Source organism: Triplophysa rosa, linkage group LG22, assembly GCF_024868665.1.
Source record: "Triplophysa rosa linkage group LG22, Trosa_1v2, whole genome shotgun sequence".
In the NCBI taxonomy this organism is placed as follows: Eukaryota; Metazoa; Chordata; class Actinopteri; order Cypriniformes; family Nemacheilidae; genus Triplophysa; species Triplophysa rosa.
Genome location: NC_079911.1, coordinates 11819855 through 11841330, shown reverse-complemented (window position 1 = coordinate 11841330; position 21476 = coordinate 11819855). Strand labels below are relative to the sequence as shown.

The following is a 21476-nucleotide window of genomic DNA, read 5'->3' as shown; positions in this document are numbered from 1 at the left end:
ATGATTTTGGAACAACGCATTACATTTGTGTATATTGCGAGAGTATGTTCATGTTACCCTGTAAATATAAAAAAAATCATAAAACCATTCTAAACATTGTTTTTCAGCTTGTGAAGAACCTACATTTTGGTCAGCTTTTCTTTATGCAATTAACACAGTGTCTCTACACCAGATGCGATGCACCGCATCCATTGTGGACAACATTTAAAATTCTAATGGATTCTAATGCGTTCTATTGTCTTTTTTCGCGTGGTGTGGACACCGTGTAACATTCGAAGGTCAATAACCTCCGCATGAGCTTCCAGTGAAATGGAATGTTTCGTGCTTATTTCTGTATAAATGAAAACTGAAATGTAGATGGGTTTGGCAACATGCCTGCTCATCAACCAACAATACTCGACAAAATGGATTAAAATATTTAATATAATGAAACGATGTAACAAGAACGGTGCACAGCTTTAGAAGTCATTACAAATTAAATAGGAAAAAAAGATCTTCGCAAAATATCTGACCTATTTTGTTGCTGGAAACTCGCCACATGTACACGGTTGCATAGCACCTATTGCAGTCTGCAGCTAAAACATCTTTGTACAACATTTTTGTAACAGAACTCATTACTTATACCCACATATCAAGATAGGGTAATTTATCTGACAAACACTTTAAAATAGAACACTGTTCAAAGAAAAAAACGAAAACAACTGAATATGCCATATAATGGGTGGTCAAAAAATGTAAAAGTTACGAGTCAAATATTTAGCTTTTCAGTTTTTGACCCAACAAGACACTTCAGTCCTTATTTTTACCTGTACATTGTACAAAAGACAACACTTAGGTCATAGACAAGACTACATGAAGCAGCTCAAGTTCAAATTTGCGTATAACCTGCAATCTCTCTACCTGAATGTCAGTGGGGCTACATCATAATTCAAGAGAAATTAAATTCGCTCCATCAGATTATGGTGTATGAAAGCTCTTACACAACAAGTTCTCAATTCAGATCAACTGAATCCAAAACCCCTGCAGAGATTGAACACTCCCTCCCAGCTTTCAGGAGGAAATACCCTGAAACGTTTTCGTATGGGATAGAAGCAATAAAAGGAGCCTTGTTTTTTTCTTCATCTCCATAGGTTTTCAGTAGAAATGACATATCTGAAGTCGACTGCCTGGATCGTTCTTCCCGGGGCTAAAGAAAGGCGACACGGGTTCGTCAAAGTATGTGACAAAGTTATAGATGCGCTTCATGGTGACCGCGTCGAAAAACATAACGTGGCCTCTGTCGTAATCTAGAAAGATGCCGACGCGCGGCGAGTTCCAATAGTCTGCCACGGGCACACGCGAGTCCTCTTCGTTGGCGTACAGCCGGTCTTGGAGACACAGGCTCCAGTATCCGGCGGAGGGCGAAAGGTTGACGAAACCCTTGCGGTTGCTGTACTCTGTGGTGACGCCCAAATACCAGACACCTTTGTCCCGTACGTCCACTTCCCAATAGTGCTTTCCGCTGGAATACTGGGCTGTGGCGAGGACGCCGAAGAAACGTGTGAAACGCTGAGGCATGTCGGGCTCCTGGGAACGCACGCGGCCCTCCTCAACCTTGGTGTCGAAGTCGCTGATAGCCAATGAGGGGTGAGCGGTGTCCAGATCTAGAGTCAGGTTCTGTGGCACTGCAGAATAAGACAAGAAACGGTTAGCATGAAAACTCCAAACTCACGTTCTAACGTTTTTTTTCTCTCCATAAAACAATTCACAATGACCACGGTGTGCATCATGCTTCTTAATCGGAGTAAAGCACTCACTGGTGTGTAACACGTGCATCATTTTCTTCCACATGATGAGCTGAAAGGGGCCAGTGAACTCTGAGAAATCTGCAGGGCAGCATGAAGACTGAATGTTGAGGTTGGTGTGGCAGGGTCTGGAAGGAAAATAAACACGCTGAGACATCACAAACCTCGAAAACTATTAAATAGGGACAAGTAATATTTTTTTCAAATTACTAAAGATATACATACCTTGAGTATGAACTACTGATACTCTGGAAAAAGAGCACACAATGTAAAACGTTAAATAGTATCACAAATAAGTTAGCTTTTAGTGTGAAGGGTTATATCAGGGCCAATGATTGTGTTAAATGAATATTTTCCATCATTCCTAAATTATATTTTAAACGTACTTGTACAAATATCATTATTTAAAAAATAATTATTATCGTGTCACAAATAATTTGACAAAATATTGAATATCAATAAACAGAAATAAAATAATTAAATGCACACACAAGCCTATATGCTCATCTTGTAAATTCATTATTTAAAAAAATCACGAGAAAAATATTAAACAAACAAAAGCCATTAAATGTCTCATCATTACAATATGAAAAATAAAATGATAATATTAGATTACGATGGAATTCACAGACAACAAGAAACTTGTGATAGTTCACCCAAAAATGAAACTGCTGTCATCATTTACTAACCCTCTTGTCATTTCAAACCTGTATGACTTTGTTTCTTCCACTGAACACAAAAGATGATCATTTGAAGAATGTTGGCATCCGGCACCCATTCACTTGCATTGGTTTCTGTATCCAATACAATAGAAGTGAATGAGGGCTTGCGATGTTCGGTTACCAACTTTCTTCGAAGTATCTTCTTTTGTGTTCTGTGGAAGTCATGTAGGTTTGAAACGACAAGAGGGTGAGTAAATGACAGAATTTTCATTTTAATGCAACAACTGATGCAGACCCACACAGAATCTACACCATGCATATTACACTATTAGCTACTGATATTTCCTATTTCTCATAAATGCCATTTCACACAGAAATAATGTAGGAATGTATTAATTTTCAACTCTTCACCTCAAAGTTAGCCCCATCACTAAGATGGTTCTGAATTTCAGTGATGGCTTTGTCCACCTTGGCTGCTTCGCTCTCCACGCGCTTTAAGTTCTCGTCTATCAATCCAATAGTGGCTGTCGCTTCAGCTTCCAGCCTTTCCAAAAGATCATCCTTTTCATCTAACAAAAACTGAACCAGGGCACCAACATCCTCCTCGATCTTCTCCTTCAGAGTTTGTCTTTTGAACTGGGGTTATAAAAATCCACAACAGATTGAAGAAATGCATAATTTAGGCACTTTGTAATATATCTGCAAAGACAGTGTGGGAACAACAGGTCTTTTATACCTTGACATCAGTTTTGGCCTGTTCGTCTGTGGTTTTCACTCTACTACACATGGACTTCTGCCAGTTTAACTTGATGAGTCTTAACTTGAGCTCACTCTGTATAGGAAAAGAAGAGGAATTTACAAATGAGGCATTTCATTAACTTGCCTCTGGTTTATCATAGCTGTCCAAATTTATGAGGCAAAATCATTACTGAATCACAAATGTAATGCAGTAGTTAGATAATAGTAACACAAAATGAAAGAATCTAGTGGTTGGACAAATGGACTACTACAGTATATTATTATAGCAGCAAAATGGACACCAAATGGGTGTAAAATATTAAAGGTGCAGTGTGTAATTTTTTATGAAAAGAAATGCACTATAATACACATAACTATGTCTTCAGAGGTGTATATAGACCTTATACGCTTAAGTGTTTTGTTTTTATTACCTTAGAATGAGCTATTTCTATCAACGTACACCGCAGGTCCCCTTACATGGAATTCACCATGTTGTTTCTACAGTAGCCTTAAATAAACAAACAGCTCTACAGAGCACGTTTCATAAATAAGTTATGTCGTTCGGCAAAGAAGCAAAAACGTGACGACATCTTAGCCCTGTGTCAGCCACTGTAGTGCTTCAGAGGGGAGGGGTGAGCTGTTGGTTGCAATTTGCAACCTCACCACTAGATGCCGCTAAAATTCATACACTGGACGTTTAAGTTTTAATGACAATCTATAGTGTATATTTACCAGATTAATTTCCTTATACTATTTTATTGTTTTCTCTACACACACCATGTTTCAAAGCACATTTAGGCCATTCATTCTGAAAAGCTTTTATTTTGCTTTGGTCAAGTGACAGATTCTCTATCAAATTTTGACCTTCAAGCCTGAACAAGGAGCACCACTATGTTTAACAGAAATAGATAACACAATCCTGTGTTTGTGAAAAGCATCACGTTTCAGTTTCCAGCAAACCTTGGAAATATATTTAGTAGACACGCATGAACAGTTTTTTCTGGACTTTGTCACTTTGAGTTGGACTGTACTCCAAGCAAGACCATTTTAATATTTTGTCTCGGAAGTGTTAAAACTCACATACAATAATTCATATGATGCTCAGTTACTCCTAGCTCTAACCCCAAGGTTGGCCATGTACAGATATAGAAAGCATCGATGCCAGCACACAGCCATTCAGACAGAGATAACAAAAGACAGGATGTATAATAGTTCTACATGATGACACTTATGTCTGAATGTTACAAAAACGATCTAGAACTAACCTTCATGTCTTCAACCACTTCTGGAACAGGAGCAACATCATGGTGTCTAAATAAATTACAAACAATTAAATCATCACTACATTCTGACAAACCACAGGACATATCTGTTCTTTTTGTGGGCGTGTGTGTGAATTATTCCTTAAAAACCTAGCGACTCACCTGTGGGCTCTTGATTCTCGACACACCACGCAAATGGGCTTTCTGTCCGAGTGGCAGTACAATTTAAGCTCCTCGTGGTGCCGCTCACATTTCCCGTCCATTTTCACGGGTTTCGCGGGAGCAGAGGGCCTACACGTTTTCAGATAATCGAAGTCGCTCATTTTTTCCACCAAGTTTTTCACCAGGTAGTTCTTGGTGAAACTCATTTTGGCGAACACCTGCAACAAGACAAACGGTGTATATCAAATGCGTTAAAATACCGGTAGTGTACTGACAAAACGGCCGTACGGTGGTTTGTATCAGCTGACACAATATATGCTCGGACGGATCTTTTCGATTGGTCGACTTCACGTATGCTGTACATACAACATAGCGTCCGATTATTATAAGAAAGCCGGTTTAGCACAGTTAGCATAACACACTCCAACGTATATAAATCTGCTATGTTCATTTAATCGATAATGTAAATAAACGACCCGTAATCTAGCAACGTTTATCAAAACAAACCACACCATCCTGCACTCCGGACACTGGTAACCCACATCGTCGCCTCCATTTTCCTCCCAGTGCATTAAAATGCACATACGACAAAAATTGTGGCCGCATTTTAAGATCACGGGGTCGTCAAAATAATCGAGGCAAATGGAGCACACTAATTCCTTCTGCAGCTCAATCCTCGAGTCTCCAGCAGTGGCCATGTTTCCCCGAGCTACCGTGCAACTGTTTAACAGGGCCGAAACCGATTTTCGACGGGGGAGAGCGAGATCATTCTTGACTCACTTCCTGGTTCAGTCACGTGGCGTTCGTTGGCGAATCGGATTGGTTGCGCTGTAAGCACGCATGTTTTTGTTTGTTTTTTGTAAGCATGGATGTACATACACAATGCACATGTTGTTGTGGTGTTTATAGTTTGTACTGTCTGTAGGTGTCGAGACAGAATTATTTATGGTGCATACTGCTCTCATTAATGGATTATAAGATGTTCACATAGTTTGAGTACGAGGTTGTGTACTTTGTTAGTAGTTTTTTTTGTAAACCACATAGAGGTCTTTGGAGTCTGTTTGTAATGATAGATAATAAACGACAGAGGGCGCTCAAGTCGTGTTGAGTAGATGAAACTAAATCCCACTCATTCTTGTGTTAGGCAAAGTACATTCATGTGCAAGCTGCACAAGACTCGTTTTAGCTTGTTTTGTTGAATAAAGATTTAGCAATGGTAGGGATAGAGAGAGCTGGCAAATACAATTTGTTCTGTTTCCTGTAACAAAAGATGAGTCTCGTCTTTGTTATTCCTTGCAGGCTGTTACATGTTGTTTACTCCTCCAGCATTGTTTTACATTGGCTGCTTATGCTCAAAAAGGTAATTCACCTAAATTCCTCATTAACTACAACTAGCACACTTTGACAGTGAAAATAAGACTTTCAAAGCTATCAAGTCTCAAGACTTCGTTTATTTTGTGCTGGAAGGCCCATTACATAAAAAAATGCATTTAGCACTGGAAATATTTAGAAGTGAACCATGTACAAAAGCACAACATTTGACCATAAACACCATTTCACACATAAAAAAGTATGTAATTGTGCCCAAAATGTCGTGCTTGTTTGTTAGCCTCACAATACTACGTATATGGAAAGTATCAACTGATTTCATTGCATAGCACATTTCTTTTAACATATTAACAGCCCGATGAGACATTTCTTGTCTGGATTGATCGACATTTGTTATGAGACATCTTCATTTAAAGTGAAGTCTGAAATAGAGTTCTAGGCTAATGGACATGACACACTTGAATGACAGAACTATAAAAACATTTTTAACACATACTTTAACAAAATACGTGTAGATTTACCATTGTGGATCTTTATACACTGTGCAGAAACTGAAGAGAAATCTGAGCGATTACCTGTGTCACAGTTTTTACCAATAACCATTAAAGGAACAGTTCACCCAAAAATGAAAATTCTGTCATCATTTACTCACCCCGGAGTTGTTCCAAATCTGTATAGATTTCTTTGTTCTGATGAACACAGAGAAAGATATTTGGAAGAATGCTTGTAACCAAACAGGAAAAAAACAATGGTAGTCAAAAGTGCTCCAGAACTGTTTGCTTTCCTACATTCTTCTAAATATCTTTCTCTGTGTTCATCAGAACAAAGGAATTTACAGATTTGGAACAATTTGAGGGTAAGTAAATGAAGACAAAATTTTCATTTTTGGGCGAACTGTTCCTTTAACTACGTCCATACTAATGACAGGACCGCAATATTTAGGAGGTAATATTTGGGTATGCATACTGCTCTCTACTAACTCTATGAACAAATGTATAAATAATAGCAAATTAATGTATATATAAAAACAGTAGCAACCAGATGAAAGGTGAGAACAAGATTGAATGTAAACTTTGTGACAACAACCATATGAAACGCATATTAAGCATTTCTCCATTTAGAGCTTGGCAAAACACCTGCAACAGCAGACAAAACTGTAATACAATTATGTAAATATTTAACACTTATGCATAACAGTGAAACACACAATATAGTCAGTGTCAGCGTGATGATCAGTCCATTTAGATGCGCATATACCATTTCACTCATTAACAATGGTTTTTTTCTGTCTGCCAGAATATATAGGTTTTATTTCGTAAGTCAATCTTTATAAGATGCCTTTTTGTCCTCCATATGGTGGTTGACCAACAATCTATCCAAGTTGGACATGCAACATATAAAGACAATGTCAGTTAGATGTGTCGTGAAGACTAGACAGAGATTTCTTTGGACTGGTGATGCACTGGGTCATGAGCTCTTCTTAAAGGAACAGTTCACCTCAAAATTAAAATGTTACCATTTCACGATCATTTCATTTACGCTCCTTTTTCTGTGAAGCACACAGAATCTTCACCGAATCTTCAGACAAGACATGAGCTTTGACAGACTCAAATTTTAGTCTGTTTCTTACACAAAGCTGTCATATGGCTTCAGAAGATTTCGTGCACAGGTTCCTTTTTTCTTTCTTTGCATTTTTTACTATTTGGAGCTTGACGGATGTGGTTCTTAATAACTGCTGTTTACGAAAAAGAGCTGGTCTGATAAAAAACATTCAGGAGTTTTGAAAAGAGATGAGTAAAATAGTGACAGCTTCCATTTTTTGGGAACTATTCCTTTAAGGTAACATTTGTCAGAGGCACTTGTTTAAAACAAATAAATCATCAAACTCATTCATGTTTGACAAAGCGTACTCCATTAGTCCTTCAGACTTCTGAACTGTCACCGTTATCAAGACTACTTCTAACTGTAACAGGCTGCAGGCTTGAAGAGACTCTCGGGGCTTTTTTCACAGGTGTCCGCCTTGAGTGAAGCATCAGGGCCGACGCCACAACGATGAGGATGGTGAGGAGCAGCCCCACGAGGGCTCCCGCCACAGTTACTGCGTTCTCTTCGGCATCTCGCCCACTGAGCTCCCTCGGAGACAATCCGTCTGCGAACAGCTCCTCCCCAGACGCGGCCCGCCGGCGGTTACGATCCAGTACAATGTGCATGATGTTCGTTCCCCGGTTGTTCTCAGGTCCGATATGTTCTGCCAGCACCGGGACGTCACCGGTGGATCGTCTGGAGCGTCTTTTGGCCTCCATTGGTAGAAGGTCGGCTGATGTCAGCGAGTGGTATTCTAGACTTCGCTTACCAATGCCACGCTTGGCGTTGTCTTTGGACCGCACTGTGTAGATGGTGTGAATGTACCACTCTCTCCCTACTGCCACCTAGAGGACGAGAAGGATAATGGAAGATGTTATTAAGTCGGTGACTTCATGATAAGTTATCGAAACTTTATTGAGTTTAAATACCTGGAATAGAGGAGTGGAGTCCATCTTGAATCCATCAGAACCTGGCTGCTTCACCAGAGAGATGGCAGAGGGGTCGTCCACAGCAAGCAGGGCATTGAAATCCACATCCCCAAAACTCTTGGCCTGAGCCTCTGGCTGTGCTTTGTCCTATAGGAAGGGGAATTCATGGGACCATTTTCAAACAGGACTATATGATGTTACACAACATTTTAGTTAACTTAAACAGTCCACATAAATGTTGATGACTCACAATAATTTTGAATCTGTAGAGAAGGGACGGCAAGTCTGCAAGGCATCCAAACTCAGACCGGGTGGGGTTGTATTTTGGGACGTATCCGTCAGCTCCGGTGCACAGATACACCTTCTCAATGTTACAGTAGAAGGAGTCTCCCAAGTTCTGAACAGGGTCCACCATCACCCGTCCATAGATTTTGTCACCTTGAGGAGAACACGATCAAATGTCAGTACAACAAGGAAACGTGTTATATACACAAACTGTTCACGTTTCGCGTCTAGAACCGCACGGAAAACGCAAGTCGGGCCGCCTTCTCCTTTTTTCCAAAACGTTTGGGAGCTTGCGCTCTCCTGTCATCTGCTGTTGCTAAGCAACCATGGGCCACGCTTGCCATTAAGACGAAGTGGTATTAACAAAGGATATATGGATTATATGCACTAAAAATACCCTGCAATAACTCTGCTACTAGATTTATTTATGCTGCGATCATCTGTCTCCATCTTCGCTGAGATTTTCTATATTGGTCCACAAAAGGAGAAACTGATTGTTCTTGTCACATGACCTGCGGTGCATCTGCGGCATTCTGAAAAGTTGAAATACTTAATACTTTTCACCTCAATGCGGTGCCGAAGCGCCTAGAAAAAGTAGCGTGTTAAACCACATGTGCGTCACGGCCACGTCGCTCCCTATTTGAGCGTCTACATTTAAAATAGCGAATTTGCGTGTGCAAAAGACGCAAAATGTGAATGGCCCATTAGTTCTAATAGACGCACCCTCAGAAAAAGCCGCATCACTCTCCTGACCGAAGCCCATCGATCCATCTGACAGCCACAGTGCTTTCTTAGACAACAGGAACATTTGTGTGTTAAGACTGAACTGCACAGCAACAGGGTCACTCACCTAAAGAAAGTGAAGAAAACAAGTTGTAACAATGTTTAAGTGATGTCTGTAAATTTGCACATACATTTGTCTAAACAAATTGCATATAGATAAAGAGGGGGGACAAATAAAATGAAAGAAATATAAATTAAATTAAATTGAATTATTAAATTCAGGAAGTTTTCAGTTGTACCTGTTGAAAGCGAATATCTAGATCAAAAGTAACAGGCTCTCTGGGGTTGCAGACGGGAGTAACCGAGTATTCCACATTCAGTGCTGCTGCACACGGGATCAACTTCACTGTGTACGTGCCTGAATAATCACGAACCTGCAGATCACAGACACATAGATGTCCCATATAACTGTTCTGAATACTTGAAGTGGGGGAATATTATATTGATATAACCGAATATCTCACTGCAAAGTCTGATATGAACATCCACTGCTGGACAGGCTGGTTGTATGTGGGCTCAGTTCTGACCAGTGTGAGGTTAAAAGTCAAGCCTGGGTGGTCTGCGCTCAACACCATAGAGTTCACAGGGGATTCTGGGTAATCATGGGAGAGATAGCAAAATAAACGAAAATGTATGAGTAAAACAGACATTTCCAAGAAAGATAATTAAACTATTTGAGTAACACCAGTGTTGGGTAAGTTACTCTGAAAAAGTAATTAATTACTAGTTACTAATTACATATTCAATAGTGTAATTAGATTACTGTACAAATTACTCTCTCCTAAAAGTATTTAGTTACTAATTACTAATTACTTTCTATATCCTACATCAACCTTGATTAGTTAAGTGATTTAAGGATAGACATGAAAGGGCTCTTTTAATTCATTCAAATAAATAATATTAAACTACATAAAGTACTCTTATTAACTGACCAAAGTATTACAAATGTGAGAATTATACATTAAAGCACAGATTTTAAAGTTAGACTTTGAATTTTGATGTCAATTCCACTATTGCACACACATACAGTATATTACACAAAGTATTTAGTTTAATTACATCAGAAGTAACTGTAATTAAATTACAGAAAAAAAGAGTAATCCCTTACTTTACTTTTCAAGAGAAAAGTAATTAAATTACAGTAACTAATTACTTAGTAACTAGTTACACCCAACACTGAGTAACACAGACATGATTGTCTGATCCCACCTGCAGTTTTGAGACCCTTTGCTGCTGGAAAAAGAACAAAGAAGAGCTTGTAATCCATCTTTGTTTACTGGAGAAGTATGTTGATTAATGAAACTTGCAGCATCTATCAAGACGGAAGATAATAAAAAACTTACCACGATGTACTGCCACAAACAAGCCCCTAAAGCGAGCTTCTGTGCGGAAGTTCACCACCAGTTTCCCCTGATCATTAATCCTCATGCTGGTTGGATATAAGGCACCTGCATAAATAACAGTTTTGTAGCCTTGACTTTCATACAAACATCAAAACAAGTAGCATCTGCAAACAAATGATTCTAGATACTTTCTCAAAAAAAAAGTCCATTAATGTCCATTCTTGCAAATACTTGTATGAAGTCAGTTCCTCTGTAAAGGGATAGTTCACCCAAAAATAAAGAAATCTATCATTTTTTCACTCTCATGTCATTTAAAACCTTTATATGACTCTTTCTTCTACGAAACACAAAATAATATATCTTGAAAAATGTCTCTGGTTTTGTGTCCATATAATGGAAGTCAATGGGGGTCAATGTGGCTCAGTGGTAAGAGCATGGCACTAGCAATGCCAAAGTCATGGGTTCGATCCCAGGGATTGCAATACTCAGAAACAAATGTATAGTATAATGCAATGTAAGTCGCTTTGGATAAAAGCGTCTGCCAAATGCATAAATGTAAAATGTATGGTTTCCAACATTCTTCAAAATATCTTCTTTTGTGTTCTACGGAAAGAAAGTCATACAGGTTTGGAATGACATGAGGGTGAGTAAATGATGAAAGAATTTTCATTTTGGGCGAACTATCCCTTTACATTCACAAGTGTCCAAAATCATATATCAGTTTACAGGCTAATAAACAAACTTCTTTTTGCTCAAAAAGCATGCTAATACTAACTTTCTTGTAAATAAGTTTCATCCAATACAATAACATTCTTGAGTGTTTTTGTTCTTTTTAAGTGTGGCTTATGCGTGCGTCTCCCTACTTTCTAGTGGCCAATGTACATACATGTTTGGTGGAAAATAGAACTACCATGTTATACTGAAAACAATCCAAACAAATATCTCTTCTGAGTCTCACGACTTACCCTGCAGTTCTGCCTGCGGAGGGCTGCCGACACCATCCTTCCACAAGATGGCAGTGTCATACACAAAGGTGAGCCGGACCTCAGAATGCAGGTCAAAGTGCTGCCAGCCTCCCGCTCCCACAGGTGAATGAAAAACATATGAGACGTACAGAGGAACGCGCAGGGTCACGTACGACTGCACCAGGTTCAGCACCTGTTCAAAATACAATGATGACGATGAATACTTCGATATATAAATAATAAACATGAGCTATAACAGGTTGCTATAAATAAGCTCTGGCGATTTGCCAAAGCAAAGTTCATCAATAAGCTTTTTCATATGAGACGATTAGCTGTCTTAAAGAAAATCTGGTGTGATTGAATGAAACATTTGCTGATTTACATAGTCAATTATAATCAAAATACCAGGCGATAAAAATGTGCTCCCCCAGTAATGAGGGCGGTCTGAACACCTGCCGGAGTAACTTTAATCAAGATGAGAAATATCCCTATGAACATTCTCATATTCCCATCCGGAGGGAGAGAAGAGTCTGGCTTTTCATATTCTTCCTCAGCTGGGTTTGAGCACGTCCTCTCAATAAAGAGATTTTGAATCCGTCTTGTTTTAGAGGGAACTATTGCAGATTTAAAGAATTATTTTAGTAACCGCACAGAAAATCACCCAGAGGTTTAGACACAAGATTGAGGGAAAGCCATTAAATCAAGACCTAAAATTGTGAATTGAAATAGAGGGCACTCACAAAAGCCCAGTGGGTTACGACAAAGTCAATCTTCTCCTTTATTGACCACAATAAGAAGTGTGGCAGCCAAATCCAAAGAGAGCTTTGCCTGCCACTAAGTGTTGTGCATAATAATAGATTAAAAAGTACTCTCATGCATAGAGAATCAAAGCAAAGTGGTTTGCAAAGTTAGACTGACATAAATTGCATGTTCACACAGGTCACACTGCGTACATTTAGATACGCATAAGATTGATTTCCACATATTGGATTAAAGTGGCCTAGATTAGAATAGAAAAATGTCAGATTTAATGTCATTTGTGCTGTAAAAATAAAATGGAGACCTTTGAAAGTGAGTGAAAAGAAATCAGATTTGGGCCGCATTCTACTCAAATGCTGACTTAAAGGGATAGTTCACCCAAAAATGAAAATGTTTCATCATTTACTCATCCTCATGTCATTCTAAACCTGTGTGACTTTATTTCTTCGGCAGAACACAAAATAAGATATTTTGAATAATGTTAGTAACCAAACAACACCGCCCCGCATTGACCTCCTATGTATGGACACAAGACCACTGGGACATTTCTCAAGATATCTTCTTCTGTGTTCCACAAAAGAGTTTAGTCACGTTTGCTAAAATGACATTATTATTAACATAATTATTAACATTATAGACATAATATGTCTAATACTGTAGGTATTTACAGATGGAAGATCTGTAATTTCTAATTTAAGGCAAGAACGATTGCGTTTTACAAACCGCTAATGATCCGAATTCACAGGTTTCTAAAAGCCGCGTGGCGCCTCACCTGCCCATCTGTTCCGATGGTTCCCCCACAGTCTGTGAGGAGTTCAGACATGTCATAATAACTCACAAACTCCCACAGACAGGCCTCCAAGTTCAGGTTCCTGTAAAAGCGTAGCGCGCTTTGGCTCCTGAGAGCCGCGTTGTACTGATACGGCAGAGTCTCGCCGGTGCTCTCTATGTTCCGCGTGGCCTCAGTCAGGAAGCCGTGCCGTGTCGAGACCTCTTTAAAGTCCAGCAGATTGGAGCACCTGTGGTTCCCAACCCGAGTGCCGTCAGGACTGAGGGTCAGCTCGAAACTGGACAGAGCGCGTGTGGAGACTACAGGGAGCATGCCTGGTGAGAGATTAGAACACATACACAAATAAAAATGTATACAATAAAACCTTGTATCTCCATATTTCATGTTTATTTTGTCATAAATCATTATTATTAGTCACCCTTTATGTTTGTCACTGGGTTTTGCAAATATCTAACCAATAAAAACTATTAAAAACTTTGACAACACTGTATTTATCATTTAAAAAGTACAGTTTTTTAAAAGTAGCATTTTTTATGTGCAAAATCTTGTTTTTCATGCCCTAAGTGCAACAAAAAAATCCTGAAATGATGTAAATAATATTTAATGACAGAATTGTATTTTTTTTGGTGTACCGTTCCTTTAAATGCACGTTTTGCATGCATTGGCAGGTTTGTCATTTAAAGTGATTTTGATGTGCAGGACGGTAATATTAACATGACCGTATCTTGTTGAACATTTGCATTTGGCCTAGCTTTCTGACGTGAGACATGCCTCATAACAATCGATTCTCAAAATACTTCAGTATGACATCTGGACCCTTCTTTCAAAAAAAATATTTTGCCTGAAGGTATAAAAACTTGACGGATTTGGATTTGGTTTGCATATTCATGACATGACATTTGCTCGTGTTTACGCATCGTTCACATTCGATTGCCTTTTCAGTACGAAACTGACTCTAATGTGTTGTTTTGACAGCAACAATAATACCAGTTTTTCCCAGGGGATGTGTGAGAAGGGTTTCTCTATGGGTCCCAACTAAGCCAACATTCTGTCAGCCAGGGGAAATGATTGTCTCACCGTCTATATGGGGCATGGTGACAGTAAGCTTGATGAGATTGGCATATTCGGGGTCTTCGGCGCCCGTGTACCGCAGTTTGGCAGAAAAGGGCTCAGCGCCTACTGTGCCCAATTTACGTGGCTGGCACATCCCTGCTCGGAAACATCAAAGACACGAAACATCACTTCAAGCATATTACCACCTACTGGCAGCCTAATTCCACATTTCAAGTGCTGTAATATAACCAGCAGCTCGGGTGCAGCATAATGTTCTTTGGTGCCGTGACACAAAGCAAAGCATTTTCATATGATCCCTCTTAATGTGATGCTTTCAGGCTCACCTTCCTCCATGCTAATAGTTACAATTGGGCTGCCGAGTTCCAGCCCCTCATCCCTGTTGGAATTCACAGCACGGGCCGCGCACTGCACTCTGGAGCCCGCTTGGAAATAAACCGAGTCTAGGGTGATCATCTTCGAGGACGTAAAGAAGGTGTCAAAATCAACCTCTTTCATTGGGCTGGTGACACCATCCGGACCACTGGGGGCGCTGATGAGCCACCGGTAACGGGTCAGGGTGTCGTTGATGTGTTCGCTTATGCAGATGGAACCAGTTTTATCGTAGTCGGGATATTTGGGGTTGCATGCCTAGACAGGTCAGAGAAGGAAAAATAGGGTTAAAGATAAATACTCTGATTCGGTCAGGACAATTCTTGGGATGGTTTAACCTTTGTAAAAAAATTTAAGTTGTGCTTCGCTTTCATTTTTATTGTTTATTTATGTGTTCTTTTTTCACACATTTATACATTTCTGTATTATTACTCGTACGCAGACATAACAAGGTACTGGCATAACACTGAGCTCATAACAACAGTTTAACATTACAGTTACTAAAAATGACATTTGATCCTTTTTGTCTTTTATGACTAATACTGTCCTCACAAACCAAGTTCCAGACGTAGGCATCCATCATCGCTTCATCCCACCTTCCCTGTGCTACAGAAATTTCTAGAATTTTCTGACAGTGACAACTGGAAAAAAATCTTTTAAATATGTAAAATTTTGTCAAGTTTTTGTTTATTTCCAATATAGCGATATATCGTAATATAGTACCGATATATTAATGATATAAGCTCAAAATTTACTTGAGCTAAATATACACTAAAACATTGACGCTACATGAAAATAAATATTACCACAATAATTAGCACCACAGAATTGTACAAGAACTATAAAAAGTTAAGCCAAAACTAAAATTATAATGTAGGTGAAGGAGAGAGAGAGAGACCCCCTATAGACGGTTTCATCAGACGTACGCGCCTTGCCCAGAGTTAACGTCTGGTTTGTGTTTGGTTATCAGACTATCAGAACTATTTAGACTTTATTTAATTTATATTAATATTAATGTATATTACTTTTATATTGTATAGTAATTGTATTAAATAAAAAGCTTATAACTTGCTAGCTAATGTAATTTACTTATTATTTCTTTTGCTTGTTTTCTGAAATAATCTACAGGGACTCTATTCTTTGCGGTTGTGTACCAGAAGTTAAGTTTGGGCCACAAAAGCGTGCATGGGTAGTAATGTTTATGTTTTTTGCTTTGAAGCCATCTATAGCAGATCTAGGCAGGTGGTGCCAGGGAGGCGCTGGGCTAGAATAAGAATTTTCATAGTTACGTGTGTTGTGAATCTAAAGGAATGTGATCACGTGAAATCGATTTCTTGTGGATATAATATTAATAAAACCATAAAGAATGTGAACAGAGTATCACAGCTGAACTATTTATTCATGAAAATATCGATTTTAAAATGAACATATTCTGTAATGTAACATGGATTATATAATATTAGATTTGGTATATCAAAATCCAACGGTAGGGAAAACCAATAAAACAAAACAAAATGATGCAAATGTTAATATTTATTAATTTGCTATAAACAAGATTTAAGACATTTAGATTTAGGAAATACTGTGAGGCCTTTATTATAATATATCTCAACTTGAAAAGTAACACTTAAAATTCAAAAGAAAAACGAAAAAGTAATTGCAGTCTTTTTCACATGTACGTCCTTTTAGAAACTGTATAAATAGTACCCCATAATTATCATTACAAGTTTATTTGAAATTCAGATTCATCAAATATATTGAAACTCCGCTCTAGAACTACTTGAGCGCTGCTTATGGGTAGGTATGAAACATTCTGAACAGAATAGCCTGACGGACAAACCTACCGTAACGCACACGACAGGGTAACCGGCGGGTGGCTGCAAATTCTCTTTGGTTCTTCTGACATCATCATAGTGCAGAAGTGACACAATGTGAGGCAGCGAGGGAAACGTGACATCAGCTATACTGTTGCCCTCTTCGATGTACACTATGGCTTTAGTCATCTGCCAATACAAGAAGCAAACAACCGTAATTGACACAATCATATTTATGCATAATAAAAAAATGCTGTTTTAAAATAGAATGTATTCCACTAATCATTTTGAACAGAAAATCATTTTGAACATATCTCACCTGTGTTTCAGCAATCATGTTCTCGTCTGGTTTCAGGTGAACCGTGAAAGCTTCCCTCATCTCTTTTACACCATCAAACAGGACCTCCACCTCCACTACATGTTCGCTGTCACCCACTTTAAACTCGGCGTCTATACACACACACACACACACACACACAAAACAGCTGATTACACGCGCTACTAAAAAGATAAACACCCTCGTGAAGTATCCCATTCCCGCACTCAAGCTAAACGCTTCCACACTTGATTGCACTTGTCATTTGCATCCTGAACTCTATATAACCTGATTTGGCTGGGAAATGCATGCACGCGCTAGCTGCTTGGAAGCGCTGCAATAAAACACCTGCCAATCTACAAAGGATAATTAGATGCGGCATATTCAAAATGCAAATGACGAGGTCTGGCGACGAGAATTCTGCACGGGTCTCTGTGGATTCCTCACCCTGAGAGATGGGATGGTAGTCCTCTCCCGATACAGCTGAGCCGTCCTTGGTGTGAACCCTCACCAGGGACACTCTCGAAGTGTCTCCCGTCCGGCGGATGGGAATTTTCACCAGCGTCACTTGTCCGGACTCTTTCGGCTCGCTAACACTGAACTTGGTCTCGGCAAACTTAATGATGGGCTCTGGGACAGTTAGGAGAAGGGGTGGAGAAGAAATACAGAGGATGTGGAAAGTGATTCACTTATGATCTTTAGCTTTTGTTGTCTCATCACAAGACTAGAACAGAGTTTAATGAAACTTGGAGATCTTAAAGGGTATAGTTCTCGCCCTCTTTTCATTTCAAACCTGTATGACTTTCTTTCTTCTGCAGAACACAAAAGAAGATATTTTGAAAAATGTTGGTAACAGAACAGCACAGCCCCCTATTCACTTCTACTGTAACCAATGCAAGTGAATGGGGGGGCTGTTAACAACATTCTTTAAAATATCTTCTTTTGTGTTCTGCGGAAGGAAGAAACTCATAACAGGTTTGAAATGACAAGAGGGTGAGTAAATGATGACAGAATTTTCATTTTGAAGGTGAAGTACTCATTTAACCTGTCAGGTATTAATAACATTATTCATGTCAAAAAGTGTATTTAAATGCACCAGGCTTTAATAAATCCTGTTTTTTCCATACTGTCAGAGTTGTCTTTGATCTTGATAAGCGTCTCGTTTTGATTGCCAATGGACGCCCCGTACAGCGAGTCGCTCTTTGCGCTGCCCAGAACCAGACGTAGCTCCTCTTCATCTTCATGAATGAGGTCATCCACCAGTTTCAGCACACACGGCTTGTCAGCCTCACCTGAAGAACAAAAGAGAAAAAACACTCAATCTTTCATGCCTTATCATACACCTAAAGAAGGCTTACAAAACTGAAATCCCCTCCAGGTGATGACTAGAATGCAGTTAACACAAATCACACACTGTTGATTTTCAATTGTAAAAACTCTCTTGAAGTCTCTTTTTTACAAAAATCATGTTTTTGTTGTTATCATGTATAATTGTGGTCGTTAGTTTTTTTTTGTTATTATTACTTAATCATTATTAAACAACCCAACTGCAATATTACTTGGAATGCATAATAAAAAACATGATTTTTGAAAAGTTATATTTGCAAAATGCTTTTTAATATACTCTTTAATAAATGTTTTAATATAACCATATATATATATATACGTATATATATACACAGTATATATATACATACACATATATAAACACATATATATATATATATATATATATATACATTTTCAATATACAATTTAAAATCATTCATTTCAACACTTAAAATCAAATATTTCAGCATTATATTTAGAAATTTGATATTAAAATCTATCATAAAATCTATAATTTACAGCGATAAACACACATTACGTATTTATGTCATTTTTTGCTTTGACTACTTAGATGCTCCTAATCTCATAATTAGATTGAGACATTCGACTGGAATTCACAGACAGGGTATGAAAATATATGTATACATTTACAATTCATTTAGGACAAATATATCTTTTAAAAGGGCAAATATATATTTTACGTATACCTTAAATGAAACATACAGTATATTGTCCTTACAAAAGAAGCATTTAGTGCAACTATAAATTTGAAGTGCTAGAATGAATGCTAGATTTACTGTTTATATGATATGATGGTGTTGACAGATCCTGTGGCAAAGAAAAAACTTGAACAGAATTATTAAAAGAAACGATACATCAACATGCTTTTTCTTTCATTACTCAAAAGTCTTTGGGGTTTGTTTACCAGGCAGGAAAGTGATGATGGAGGCGTCAGTGTTGGGTCTCTCATCAAAGTCAGACGCCACCTGTGCGGAGCCCTGCCGCGTGTAGCAGCGTACAGTAGACCTGTGTCTGATGTCACCGCTGCGGTGGATCATTGCTAAGATTTGACCTTCACTCTCCTCTGCAGTTAAGACAGCTTGTTTGAACTCTACCTTCGGCACTGAAGAAAGAGAATATTACATAAGATATTCAAATGTACTGTGGAAAATAGTATGTGTGTAAAATACTACTGGGTCATTCCGTGTCAACTCAACTATAGGTCCCCAGCTCAAATTTTTGATTTTTTTCCTTTTTACAGAAGCAAGACCAGCATCAGTAGAGATGAAAGCCAAAATATGAAATGCCACCGATGAATAGTTATTAAGTAATCAATTAATTTGTAGAAGGAGGTAAAAATGACAATTTTCACTCTAATTTTGGAGCCATATTAGAGGGTGTAAAAAATGACATGAGAAATATGCCAGCATCATTATTTTATTTTTACACAAAGATCCGTATATCTGTTAGTAAATCTGTTCATTTTAAGAATAATTGATGCATTTTATGCCAATGGTGACAGTTCAAAAATGAAGAAAGGGCACTTTTGTGTTCTTCTTACAAAATATGCACGCCTGTAACTCCAGAAGCGTTAGAGATACTTTAATGTCCTTTTAGATTCTTGTTCTTGACCAACTTGTCTTTTGGGAACTACATTTTTAAAGCCCTATAATGTGCAGTCCTAGAGATATGAGGATCTAAATGTGGCTTTATGAGAAAACTGTTAAAATGCACACATTTTCAGTCATCAAAAACCAAATGTGGGTCATTTTTCAAAAATCTGGTATTTCATTTCTTTTAAAGAGGAATGTCTGAAGAACAAATAGTGTTGAATCTAGAAATGTATCTTTTTTCTTACTTTTAAAACAACTGCATTGAACATATCAATTTTAACAACATCTTAGTACAAAACTACTGAAATTGCTAAGGGACTACTGAAGTTGAGGCACATTAACTTGGTCTCAATAGTTAATTTAAAAGATATTATAGTTCCAAAGGAAAATACTGTCTCAGATAAATTAGCAAGAAAGGATCTTTTAGCCATTTTGGAATGACCAAGGGTTTAAATATGCAGTATAATAGCTAAGTCTATTCCCTTTTAGGGCAGAATGTTTATCAAAATTTGGTTGATTTGACACGGAATGACCCTACTATCAAAACTATAAAAATATCTAAACGTTTTGCTTTTGCCTACCATTTCCAGAACGCTTTAATCTTTTAAAAACACATTTCTTCAGATAATGAACACTCACAGTCTGAAACTGAATCATTAATAAAGATTGTGGCTTTTGCTGGCTCTCCCAGAACTCCATTGGAGGGCATCCGAAAAACAAGCTCGAATCGCTCCGTCCCTTCCAGAACCGGCTGGCCCAGATCATCCAGAATGGTGACCCGAACTGTCTGCACGGCCACTCCTGGTGCAAAGTCCAAGTTTCTGCTGATTCCCACATAGTCCAAACCCGCTAGCAGACAAGAACAGAGACGGGTTAAGGTCAAACAGAGGTCACATTGTGTTTAAAGGCAAAGCGGAAGATATTCACTACTGATTAATCCTCCCTCGGGGACTCGACCGTCTCTGCTTTTTTGGACAGATCAATGTACAGTAGCTTACAGCTCAATCTGGGCTGACTGCTTAGAATACTTGGATGAACAGAGAGATTTTTCTGAGCTGTGCTTTTGATGCCGTGTGTCATTGCCGTTCAAGGACTGAGCTAAAAGAAGCAATAATGTCAATCTACAGTAGATTCATGATTCATGTTTCCCCTTTGTACAGTTTATATGATTGCATAGTCTATTTATAATGTTTGTTCTATTTGTTGGATTTATGCTATTCGCTACTAAACCTTTAAGAACTACATGTAGAAATGTTGAAAGAAAATGTCATATTGGGAATTGGCTGATGGGATTTCTCACCTTCTGCGGATACAGGGTCTGTTTTGCGGGATCTCACAGTGACTGTAGCTGTTTTCGAGAGATCTGTCCCTGTCCTCCACACACGTAGCTCAACAAACCCATCGCTCTCGTCGACATGATACTGCTGGTTGTCAAAGTAGAACACAGGAGCTTTGGGGAAAAACACAATAATTAAATGGACAGACACAAGTAAATGTACATACTTGAGTACAGTAGTTACGAAATTAAAATATGTGTGTTAAAGGTCCAGCGAATTGCCTTTTCGAAGCACTACGGTGGCTGACAC

The 21476-nt window shown here is 38.5% G+C and overlaps 2 protein-coding genes across 3 annotated transcripts in view; both read right to left on the bottom strand.

Annotated features, from left to right (window-relative positions):
- Nucleotides 1-405: 405 nt before the first annotated feature.
- trim47 (tripartite motif containing 47) lies at nt 406-5381 on the bottom strand. The gene is made up of 8 exons (XM_057321822.1): nt 5121-5381; nt 4609-4826; nt 4450-4495; nt 3183-3278; nt 2858-3082; nt 2010-2032; nt 1797-1912; nt 406-1664 (listed from the first exon to the last, which is right to left on the bottom strand). The coding sequence occupies exons 1-8, from the start codon at nt 5304-5306 to the stop codon at nt 1135-1137; spliced, it is 1440 nt and encodes a 479-aa protein (XP_057177805.1). The 5' UTR covers nt 5307-5381; the 3' UTR covers nt 406-1134.
- A 678-nt stretch (nt 5382-6059) lies between these two features.
- The window catches only part of frem2a (FRAS1 related extracellular matrix 2a), a 54267-nt gene continuing 38850 nt past the window's right edge, over nt 6060-21476 (bottom strand). Inside the window, exons 7-25 of one of the 2 annotated variants that reach the window (XM_057321547.1) lie at nt 21191-21340; nt 20530-20739; nt 19203-19400; nt 18076-18240; nt 17396-17578; nt 16952-17082; nt 16663-16821; nt 14773-15076; nt 14453-14584; nt 13358-13689; nt 11827-12019; nt 10862-10966; nt 10728-10751; nt 9983-10110; nt 9758-9892; nt 9459-9585; nt 8701-8888; nt 8451-8597; nt 6060-8366 (exon numbers count right to left, since the gene is read on the bottom strand). In XM_057321547.1, the coding sequence (XP_057177530.1) occupies nt 7860-8366; nt 8451-8597; nt 8701-8888; nt 9459-9585; nt 9758-9892; nt 9983-10110; nt 10728-10751; nt 10862-10966; nt 11827-12019; nt 13358-13689; nt 14453-14584; nt 14773-15076; nt 16663-16821; nt 16952-17082; nt 17396-17578; nt 18076-18240; nt 19203-19400; nt 20530-20739; nt 21191-21340 (3518 nt within the window). In that variant the 3' untranslated portion in view covers nt 6060-7859. The remainder of the gene's footprint in view (nt 8367-8450; nt 8598-8700; nt 8889-9458; nt 9586-9757; nt 9893-9982; nt 10111-10727; nt 10752-10861; nt 10967-11826; nt 12020-13357; nt 13690-14452; nt 14585-14772; nt 15077-16662; nt 16822-16951; nt 17083-17395; nt 17579-18075; nt 18241-19202; nt 19401-20529; nt 20740-21190; nt 21341-21476) is intronic. The other variant, XM_057321548.1, reaches the window with a different exon arrangement.

Excerpts from the sequence above, each read along its gene's own strand:
- trim47 (XM_057321822.1), bottom strand. The coding sequence starts at position 5,306 with ATGGCCACTGCTGGAGACTCGAGGATTGAGCTGCAGAAGGAATTAGTG. Across the intron at positions 1,913-2,009 it reads ATCAGTAGTTCATACTCAAG|ACCCTGCCACACCAACCTCA; the intron begins GTATGTATATCT and ends TTTTCCTTCCAG. Across the intron at positions 1,665-1,796 it reads GATGCACGTGTTACACACCA|TGCCACAGAACCTGACTCTA; the intron begins GTGAGTGCTTTA and ends CTTATTCTGCAG.